The 11,972-nt window shown below is 33.6% G+C and overlaps 1 protein-coding gene across 1 annotated transcript; it reads right to left on the reverse strand.

Moving 5' to 3' along the window:
• Nucleotides 1-2,360: 2,360 nt before the first annotated feature.
• On the reverse strand, nucleotides 2,361-11,570 carry LOC117120508 (polypeptide N-acetylgalactosaminyltransferase 13-like). Its single transcript, XM_033265519.1, has 7 exons — nucleotides 11,404-11,570; nucleotides 8,377-8,494; nucleotides 7,667-7,847; nucleotides 6,996-7,135; nucleotides 5,526-5,624; nucleotides 4,519-4,659; nucleotides 2,361-2,647 (listed from the first exon to the last, which is right to left on the reverse strand). Exons 2-7 carry the CDS (start codon nucleotides 8,482-8,484, stop codon nucleotides 2,501-2,503), a joined length of 816 nt encoding a protein of 271 aa, XP_033121410.1. The 5' UTR covers nucleotides 8,485-8,494; nucleotides 11,404-11,570; the 3' UTR covers nucleotides 2,361-2,500.
• Between the last annotated feature and the right edge of the window lie 402 nt (nucleotides 11,571-11,972).

Below are 11,972 nucleotides of genomic sequence, written 5' to 3' on the forward strand. Positions count from 1 at the left end.
GCTCTAATAACTATAACAGTTAATCATTAATGTAAAGTATAATTAAATATCAAAATTGAATAAATTGAAAAGCACTACATGTATGTATGTGTGTGTATGTTACTGTACCAGCATAGGTGTATAAAGCAAAACCTAACCAGTATACTGCATAGACCTGGCCTGGGATTTATCAATCTCAGCTTAGCAAATGTCTTAAGTCAAGAAAAAGTTAAGATGTCCCTAATATCTTAAGCTGATTTATTACCCAATCTTAGCAAAATCTTGGCTTAAAAATCGTCTTATATGGTGCCAACGTACAATCGACTTTCTAATTTAAAGCAATTTTTAAGCTAAGCAATATGGATAAATTTGACTTAAGCAAAAAAATGGACTTAAGACGAATTTAGGCTGATTTCTAGTTTGATAATCAAACCCTGACTCAAAACTCAATGAAAACATTTGGAACAATATCATACATAATGCATTCCAGAAAGTGGATGACTATTACAGTATCAAAATGGTTGCCATAAATAAAACATGACTGATTCATTCAAAATAAAAAAAATACACGGTTTCAAACATTCTAAAATTATTGAATGTTGAAAAAAAAAATTCATGTGACTTACTATAATTAAAGCTTCTAAAGCCAAGCATACACTTATCAGATGTTTGTCTGTCAGACTAAACATACAATGTCTGATTAGACTGTCCAACAGCCATGGAGAGACATAAAACCTTCTGATAAAACTTTGAAGTAGATTTTCAGACTTCTAACAGCCATAGGCAAACATAAAACTTTGAAGAAGCAGAACACTGTTAGAATTCCAACAGTCACAGACAAACAGAAAATGGTTGGTCAGACTTTGATGAAGACAGAGCATTGCCAGACTTCTACAGCAACAGACAGATTTTAAAAAAATAATAAAACTCTATCCAGACATGTCAAATTGAATTTGACAAAAAATGCCAATATGTAGACATGATGTGCCCATATATAGTCATGATGTGCCTATATATCGTCATGATGTAATGTCATCATGACCATATTTATGCATGTCACATGTTTTTGTCAAATAAAATTTGATAGCCTAGACAGGACTTCCATGGACAAACAGCTTATTTGTTTGATCAGATTTTGATGAAGCAGAGCACTGTTAGCATTCAATATAGACAGACAGAATAAGTTAGATAACACTGAAGTGGAGCACTGCTATACTGTACTTCCAACAGCCACTGACAGACAGACAATGATCATGTACATGGAGTAAAACATGTCTGAAAAACAAACAGAACATCGTCAGACTAAAGTATATCACTGTCCACAAGACATTTCTAAAGCTTTCATCAGACTTTTGTGAAGTAGAGCTAGCTCAACTGCCAACAGCCACGGACAGGCAATCTGTTTGAGACCTTTTTTGAAGAACGGCACCTACATCTACATATGATATTTAACAAAGTCCAATGCTTGATGTAACTATGAAGAAACTTTATGTGACTCACAGACAACAATTTGACAGAGTATATGCCAGGCAACACTCCAAAATTAAGAAAGAACAAAGACTGAATAGACACTTCTAACATTGCTCTTGAAGCATAATACAAACAAGACAAGGAATGTTTGAGTAATTTTTAAAATGAAAATGCTTCAGATAATCTGCATATTAGATAATGAAATAAATAATTACACACTCTGGTTTACAGAGGCAGTCTGCTTATTTGCAGACTTAATGTAAGTCACGTTAAAACCAACGCTTCCAATCATACATATTGTAAGCTCCACCGTTAAATATATAAGCTTCACCCCTAAACTATTTGTTTACAGCTGTGCTATCCCATCACCTAAAGTTATGTGGCATGGACACTGACTCCTTGGAGATTTATGCTGTTGATAGAATTATATGGAGGCGCAAAGTTAAGGATTCTGCAATGGCTGTTGAATCATCAATAGTCCAACGTCACATATCTCTCAGAGAAAGTGGCGTCAAGCACCTTCACAAAACAACCCCACAAGTTTACTTCACTGTGAGAAGTATGGTAGGACATGTATGCACAGAATTGGTCTCCACTCCCATATGAAACACTGCCGGCATTAAGATACATCATACTCAGTTTGAGTGATAGCTATTATTATTATCCCATCACATATCATGATTCTCTGACCAGCTGCTAGATTGTCTTAAACACACCAAATGCTTGGCTCTATTATTAATGCATTAACATATTATAATACATAGAATTGTTAGTGTGTACAAGTATAATGCATAAAGACTTCAGTATAAGTGCTATGACATCCCACGTTTTAAATTATGTATAACTGTAATATTGAAATATTTCGTCCAATTCATACATCAATTATAATAATCAACGTTGTCTATTACAAATAAAGAGGAAATTGACTTTTAATACACAACTTGGGAAGTAATACATATCAAAACTCAAGATTGCCCCTTAACATTATATTGATTTGGATAAGAAAATTACTTATAAAAAGACTTATATTTTTAAATTATACAATTGTTGGTTATCGTATAGGTGCTGTGAGATCAATTTCAACCAGGTTCCATGTTTGGTGTAGCGATCCATCGCAATTGTTCAAGGTAGGAGCGTCTTTACCTGGCGGTGCTTTATCAAGGCATAGAGAAGTAGGACGATGCACAATCTCTTTAGTCTGTAAATAAATAATTTTAAAAAAGGGGTGTTATTATAAATGGAAATTATCAATTTCTGCATGTGACTTTGAAAAAAAAAAAAAAGAATGAAACAAAAATGAAACAATACAAATAGTTGAACCCAGACAAACAAACAAATAAAAATTCTATTTAAATTACCATAACAAGTCCCTCTTGCATCAAACAGAATATTTAATCAGGGACGTATACAAGGGAGGGGGGAGGAAGCCGTGGGAGCCGCGGTTTCCCCCTTTGTACACAGTGTTAAAATTTTAAAGCTTGTTCTTGCTAGATACAAATTCTTTCCAAGGATCACTCAAAATAAATATTTCTAATTTATGTAAATATGCATCAGCACACGTTATACCTGTACATATGCCTACTATAACAACACCTAGACTTAAGCATGATTTAAAAAAATCTTAAATCCATAAGTCCCAGGCCAGGTCTTTCAGATACAGAAATGTTTTACAAGCTCTATAAAGTTTTGTTTTAATACTACAGTACTACTAGTAGTAATAATAATAATAATTATGATGATGACAATAATGATGATGACGATGGTGATAATAGATAATAATATTAATAATATTAAAAAGTGAAGAAAATTGTGCTAAAGGTGAAAAGTACTGTAAGTTGTGATTTGTTGATCACAATTATTATAGTATAGTTAAAGCTTAGTAAGCTATAGTTTAGGCCTAAGTTGTCTTGGATATTCAAGTAGATCTCTGATAAAAGATTATGAGAAATTTGTTTTTATTTTGACTATATAATGGTGATGTGATGATGATGAAATTTACTATATAAAAGTGTCATTTCTGGCCATCTAGAGATACTATTTCCTAAAATTTTTGCACCTCAGCCCCACCCATGGTGGTGCTGAGGTGGTGGTTCCTCAATTTGTAAAAGTCCCTCCCTGGTTCACCTCTCTGTTGAATTCCTGGATCCACCACTGTTGAGTTTTATATAATTATTGTTAGGCTTACTAATATTATCTATAATGCGTTTATTGCAATTTTTACTTTATCATCTCAGAACAGCCCTAAAAACATTCAGAGTGGGCTACTTTCCAGGGGCTTGTCCCCTGGACCCCCCACAGGGTCCTACATAATTCGTATAACGGCTCATCCCCCCTTTCAAAATCCTGGCTACGTCCCTGTATTTAATAGCTTATCAAACTTGGAGAATGTGCTAAAAACGGAATTGAAAACCAAAGCCTGGCAAAAGTCTATTTTATTATAAAAAGAAAAACAAATAAGTAAATTTAACTGATGTATTTCAGGAAGTGCAGTTATTCTATTCATTAGGGGAATGCCATGACCATGCTTTGCACCTTTAGTTTTCAGCCATGATATCATATATTTTTAAATATTTATTTAGGCACACAACAAATGCACCAAGAATTGTCAATAGCAAATATATCACTGTCCTACTTGTGGGCGACTTCACCTTTCACAAGACAATACACACACGATGCTTTACACAAAATAAATCTCAATACAAGGTTTAGAGAGTGGAGTTGTTTTGGTCATGAGAAAAAAAATCCTGAAACACTGACAGGAATTGAACCCAGCACCGTGGGATTGGAAGGCAAGCATCCTAACCACCAAGCAACATTTCTGTTCCTGCATTTTACCAAAGAATATGCAAGAGGTCCAACTGCCATGATTTTGTATGCACACGCAATGTACTACCACAGTATTTTGAAGGACGCCCTTTACTTCATGATAGTTATTTTTTTGAGAGGAATTGCGTTCCAACAAAACCCAGAGTGTTGGACATCTTGCAGTACTACACTCTGTGATGTTACGCTGTGCTGCATTTCCAGCAATGAAAAATGATGATTTTGTTACATCCCATGCATACTTACATCATCCTTGTATAGCCACTCTTGATTCCCACGTTTACCATGACATTTAAACAGAATAATATCTTTGTAATTGGAATCCTTTGATGAGTCTATACACAAATCATCATGTTTCAATTCATTCGTATGGCTAAGTGCAAATATCTATGGTGAGAAAAAAAATGTGTTACAAAGCTGATAAAAAAAAAATTTCATGTTCAAAAAGCAAATTTGTTATTGACTGTACAGGTGAGTGAGCACATTCTCCCCATCCCTGTTTTTGTTTCTTCTGTTCCCTTGTATGGCCTGTGATGAAGACCAGTCACTGATGCATGGGCCCAATTAAATGCTCACCCCTAGTGAGTGGCTTTGTGGACTAATCCTAAGGGGGGGGGGGTGGATAATCACACTTCTAGTGATCCAAAATATCTCAATTGAGAGGGAATTATTAAGCATATATTTAGTAGGCCCCTGAGAAACACTAAGTACTGTAATAAGTATCCTACAAATATGGTACTGTTTATGAAGAGAGGAAAATCATTTAAGAAGAAAAAACTGTAATAAAGGAATTTATATAAGGTAAAGAGACATAGTGGAGGAAAAAATAATAAAAGAATATATGAAAAAAAGTCTAGTCAGTTATTTGAAAACCAAGAGGTATGATGAAAAGAAAATTATGAGAAGATTCAGAAGTCAAGAGAAAGACATGTAATACTGTAGTTCAAAGGACTTAGGTAGAAGAAACCTTATTAGAAAGTGATCTAGAAAATTCAGGACAGATGGAAGTAAAATCTATGCAAAAATTTCATCAACTTGTAGCTCACTATAAGAGCGAAAACCACATTGTTTTGTTTTTCTTTTTTATATATTTTATACCAAAAACATTTAAAATACAACATTCGTATATGACTTAGACTGCCAAGGTGTGGACGATCTATTATTGATAAAAAAACATTATTAAAAAACAAATTCATATAGTGTGGAAATAATACTAATAATAACAAAAAAAAAATATAAGAATTGCTACATACCTGATTTCCTCCCTGGCCGTGACATTTGAAAATGCCTATTTTATCATGCTCTTTCCGTCCCATACTATCTAAACATTGAGATGTTTCACCATTTCTAATCTACAATGAAAAGTAAACAAATGATTATTCATATATATTATATATCAATCAACATATATATATCCAGATATATATACATATACATATATATATTATATATTATATATATATATAAAAAAAAAAATATATATATATATATATAAATATATAATTTGGAATTAAACTTTGGTTAATTTTTAATTAAGAAGTAATGTTTAATTTTGTTATGTTTGATATTTTAAAAAAATATTATGTATTGTGAGATTTGGAGTCAAACTTCGATTAGCGCAAGCTATTTTTGACTTCCTTTCACCGATTTGTGTGAATAAATAAATTATAAATATAAATAATAATATAAATATTATATATATATATATATATAATATTTATATTACCTGTATTAATTATTGATATTTATATCATTATTACCAGTGGCAGATTCAAGGGAGCACAGCTGGCCTGGGCCCACCAAATTGTTTAAAATTTTTTTAATGGAGATATAAAAAAATTATATTTAAATTTTAATTCTAAGAGTGCAATCTCGGCCACAATATTTTTTTACCTCAGTCCTAAATATGGTGGGAGACTGCATGAGGTGGTATAGATCCTCCATCTGTGAAATTACCTCCTCGGGCCCCCTCTATTTTGAATTCCTGGATCCGCCACTGATCACTACTATTATCAACCATGTATGGTTCATAAAATATATACTGAATGATAAGGTTGAGATGGTAAAACACTAAACAAATTTTTGAGTACCATTGCTGCACCCACCATTCTTCAATTTCTCCACACTACAAACCAGACCTCTTTATGGGGCTGATGTCCTTATGCAGCCATTTTAGTTTAATATTATAATATTTGTAATGATGCATGTAAATGCAAATAAGGAAAACAAACAAAACAAATCCAGCACTTTTCTTTAAAGAGAACTCAAAATATATTTTTGAAATTCTTAATTCAGGTAGAAAATGTTAGGGACTTTTTAATGTCCTCTAATCTAAAGCAGTAGTCATTGTATATTTGGTACATTCCCTAGAGTCTAATTATCAATTGTAAAGGTCAAATAACTGGATTTGGCTCCTATCAAAATAATTCACTCTACCATTGACGACAGATTATTCTGAGTCTTGGAAAAAAGTGGGGTGGGGATACAGTTCTTGTGTATCCAATAGTGTTTTCAAGCAATAAAGTACAATTACATGACCAATACTACATGTATGCAAAAATTCATACGTTTTCATGTTCATAAATTCAAGTTCGCTAGTTTGCAAACTTTTGACGAACTTGATGACGTCCGTGTCACAGATGCACGGAAACACATGTAAGCACGATTGCAAAGGTTCTTATTGCTTTACAGCATAGGAACCAATAATAATAGTCATTGCTTACCTCACCAATCATCTGTACATTCAGTCGGAATTGTGATTCTTGGTAAATATTTTCCAAGAACCAATCAAATGATTTACATTTTAGTTTATTTCTTAATTCTTTTCGGAATGTAACATCTCCATATTCTGTTTTACGAACACCTGAAAATGAAAAAAGTTTTGATGGAATCCGTCTATCATTCAATTTGTTTAACCACATACAAAAAAAAACTATTTAGTATAAAGAGAATTCTCTATTGGACAAATTACCAAGCCATACCGTAAGTCAAACATTGCCCAGAAGGAACATGCAGTTTTCCTAAAGCGTATTTGTTGTGTTAGAATTAAAAAAACATTAATAGAAGTTTTGGCATGCTCAGAAAGTGGCCCTGCTGACTTTTTAATAGGGGTGTTCCCTTAATAAGACTGTTCCCTTAATAGACATTGGCTGTAGTGTTAAGATGGATACACACTGCAACCGTCAGCCAGCAAACCAACTCTATTCCCTGTGACCTCTGGACGACATGACGCTGTCTGCTAATTGTCGAAGGCAGTCTGAACGTATCAACATTAAAAACAATCCATTGCATGCGCATTGTGATGCTGCGTTCTTCATAGAATTGCACTGGCCAACGACCGCCGGGCATTAAGAGCAGAAAAAAATTGCCTTAAAATGAGTTTTTCTATAATTACCTGGATTCATTTTATAATAAAAGTTTTTATATTGATCCATCCACACCTCTGCTAGTCTCTGATTATTACGATTAATAATTTTACCAGTGCCTCCAGGGAAAGTATAAGGGGTAGATTTTCTGAACACATGTCCAACATGTGAACAAGTAACTATTTCCAATACACCTCCACACATCCATATCTGAAAACAGAGAATAGAAGTTTAGTGCTTTGATAAAATTGATCTGTCACCCTCTACAGTTGGATGTGAAATTATTAGTTTTTGTGCTACAAATCATATAGCACTTAATTCCAACAAAGCCATCACAATATTACCCCTGGTCATTGGATCAAACACATATTGAACCCATACTCAGCTCCATCGGAAGAAATTTGTTATATTGCAGATAGTAATCAGCGCATTTTGTGTTTAAACCTACCAGGTTCCCACTTGTACTCCTGGGCGCAGAAAGACAACTGTAGGTAAAGTGCCTTGCCCAAAGACACAAGCAAGGGATCGAACCCCTGACTTCATGGTTACAGAAGCTGACCTGCAACCGCTGTGCAAAAACTGCGTTGATAAATTATGCATATTCAAGTGCCTTAACATTTAAAATAGTACTTAGATAACAAGGATCGTTACTTTGGATTATAATTGTCCAGGCCAGCCTGACCCCTAACACCCCACCCCCAACTTAAAACCACCTGTGCTATAGCACAATAAATCTCACCCTAAATGAAATTTCTAGGTTCTCTCCTCCCCAGACATCCATTCCAGAATCATAAGTTCCTATCTCCTCAAAGTAACTCTTATCAATTGCAAAAAGACCTCCAGCCATTGTTGGTGACCTGAAAAATAAAATCTCATCAATAAATTTGTGATTTTCTGTGATTCAAATATATAATCTTACATTTTTACATTGAAACCAGCAATCTACACAGTCTGTCGTGTTTCAAAAAAACACAATTTATCCATTTTTTGAGGTTTTGGCTTAGGGGCACCCTGTGAATGTAATCTATCATGGGAAGGGATCATATACTCCAAACAATTTTGGAAATATAAAATTAGTATCATGCATATTTAATTACTTTCCCAGCTGGTGGAGGTATGGTTATGGTTAGAGTTCCTACAGTATTTAAAGAGAGTTGCAACATATGAAGCTGCTGGGTAGTCATTTTGGTGCCTTGCATACATGAGTGAACGCACAGCCTATGCTACAATGTGGCGATTGCAAAAATAATAGACAATTGAAAAAAATAAAAATATTAATAAGAAAATTTTATGTTATAGTAAATATCTGTTAATCAATATGTGTTTGAAATTTATAACAAAATTCCAAAAGAAATTGATTCTATTATTATTCTATTATTAACTATTATATTACATGCAATTTTTGCTTGACCAAAATTGCATAGCGCCTTAGCTGCATTATTATTTTTCCTTTAAGAAGAACTTATAACTTAAACGTTTTGGTAGAACCATATCATTAACTATTATGGTTATTACGTTCAACATTAAGGAGGCTTAAGCGCCCCCATGGGACAAGTCAAGCCCCCCCCCCCTCCAGCCAAGCTCGTTGAATAGTCGGACCAAAAAACGAGAGCATTGACAATGGCAAAAAATTTGGGAAAAAACATTCAAATATCACTTGGTTAACCTTTGGAAAAATCTTCCACTAGATACATGGAATTCATTAAATTCTTTAACTTTTATTGAAATATTTGATTTAATTTAAAACTATTTCTTTTTGCTTCTTGTGTATACCAATTTCAGTTTTTTTTTCAAACAATTTCTTTAAATTTTATTTCATATTCTAAACATGTTTTTAACTGTTAACGGGACCCTATGGAAGAACGATGTAAATCGATTAAGTATTCAGAATAAAGACAGATTTTTATTTATCTATAACGTTTGAATGTTGTCGGTGGGAGATGGTGTGGTCATATGGTGTGTTGTTACACATATTGAACATTAAAACATAGAGTCATAATTTGTAATCATGTTTGTATGCAGCATGCAGTATTATAGTAGAGATCTACTACTCTACAGTATATAAAAAAATCTCCCAGTGACAGTTACCAGCTTGAACAAAAAAAAAACCTTCTTTTCTCGTGGCTGGCCATTTATGCCATTTGCTATTATTTCCGTAGTTAAAAAGAGAGACACCATCCGATATTCGTGGGTTAGAATGATTACATTTCCATAGAATGCATACTAAAAATACTTTTTAAAGAGATAATGATTGATGAATCAATTTCCAATTACTGGGCTACCACACTTGACTTGACTAAACAAATTTAAATACAATACTTTTGAAATATACAATAGAAGCCAATGAACAACCATTGTACAGTATGACCCCAACACTTTTCTTTTCTATTCCAGATGGGTTTTTGCCTTTGATTCACATTTATTATAGATCAAGATGAATATACTTATTGAATTTGTAAAAATAACAGAATTCCTGTTTTTGTGACTTTAAACTAAACATATTTAAATGCAATACTTTTAAAACATACAACAGAAGCCAATGAACAACCATTGTACAATAGGCCCTAATAGTATGGTAACACAAACACATTTGCCAGACAGAAAGCCCTATCCTCCTAGCCCTTAAGCTAGCCTACCTAGCTTAGCATAGGCCGATGCTGCATTAAAAGGGTGAAAATTCACCAAGTTTAAAGGGCAATTTCTCTAAATTCAGCCTTAACGAAAAGTTTTCCTTTTGAAACAGAGTAAAATTACATTTAATAAGTATGTATACAAAAAAAAATTATCTCTAAATAATGACACATTCTACGCCTTAGGCCTAATTTCGTAAAGAATGGCTGTATTCGACTGGTCGTTCTTCATTAAACCACGCCCATATGCGCAGTGGTAATATCCTACTTAACGAAGAAGACCAGTCGAATAGAAAACTGGTAGACACTCTACAAAACAAAATGGCTGCATAGTTACCGCGATACACGCTACCTAATCAAGGTTTTGACTTCATGTCAACTTGTGATTAGTTTGGAATCCATAAAGATAGCTTACATTTCCTGTAGGCCAAAACTGATTCGTTTATTCGCACCATGGAGATACCTGTACCGTGTACTGTGGTACTGGTCACACGGACTGTACATTGGCACCACGACTTTAAAACGTACATTATCGCTACCAACTAGACTAACATTTCACATATTTCCCGAAATATTTTGACTTCAAAATTCCCTCAAAATCATAGTATAAGCCCTCTCTCTTTCTCTCTCTGAGAGTGGGGCTAGACATTTAAAAATAGGCATATACAAAGCCAAAACATGACTTTCACAGTGTAGAGTGCCATTTCCGGCCATCCAGAGGCCCCTATTAAAAACAAATCTTATTTGGGAGGGGGAAATTTCCCTCCCAAACCCTCCCCAAGCATACAAGCTCAAGTCTTCCTGTCGGACAGCTTAGGCCCTGCCACCCCGCCACCCCCCGAAAATGTATTGTAGAGCTGCCACTGTTTGTTTGATCATGTCTTTCCCCGGAGTTGTACATTACTGCAGAATAGAATAATTTTTAAATTTGGTGGTAAAAGTGCTTTATTTGTTTGGCTTTTATTGGCCATATATTTATAGTGAAATGACAAATAAATATTATCAATATTATTATTATTATTCCATAATCATTAGTATTCCTTTTGAAGGGTCAATTGCATTAGCATAACCTCTTGCCTACAAAGAAGCTTATTTTACGTGGTTCTAAATTAAAATGACTAAAAAAATCAACATACCTCAAAGGTAAAGTGCGATCTCCTTTTCTCCTCTCATTTTCTCGTTGTGGTACGCCATACCATCTGAAGTTCAGTTTCCAGTTAAAGCCACCGTATGTCAAATCTGAACCGGCATGGTAGCCAAAATTATCATCGCTTATGACATCGATGATTGGACAAACTACAGTTTTCCTAATAAGAAAATACGTTTAGCATGATGTTAATTATAATTAAGCAACACCTATCCAAAGCATTGAATTGACAAAAACTGTTAATAAATGGACACAATATACAATGTAATATAATAAATATGAAAGCAAAAGCTAATAAAAGAAAAAGCAACACTTGCAATAAACGTATACTAGTAGATGATTATACATTGAATGCCAACTAATAATTTTTGTATTATGATTATGTTAAATTTAATTGAGCTCCTGTTCTTAACCTTGTTAAAAAAAAACCATTTGGGAGAACAGTACTTTTATATTGAAAATGTATCCAGTCAAAAGAAAGAAACAAAGAATAAAAGAAATAAATAAAAATAAATAAATAAAAAATTGTTTCAATTAGCAGACTATTCCAAATAATAA

Source organism: Anneissia japonica, unplaced genomic scaffold (assembly GCF_011630105.1).
Source record: "Anneissia japonica isolate Jap-2015-1 unplaced genomic scaffold, ASM1163010v1 scaffold1524_len114575_cov127, whole genome shotgun sequence".
Classification (NCBI taxonomy): domain Eukaryota; kingdom Metazoa; phylum Echinodermata; class Crinoidea; order Comatulida; family Comatulidae; genus Anneissia; species Anneissia japonica.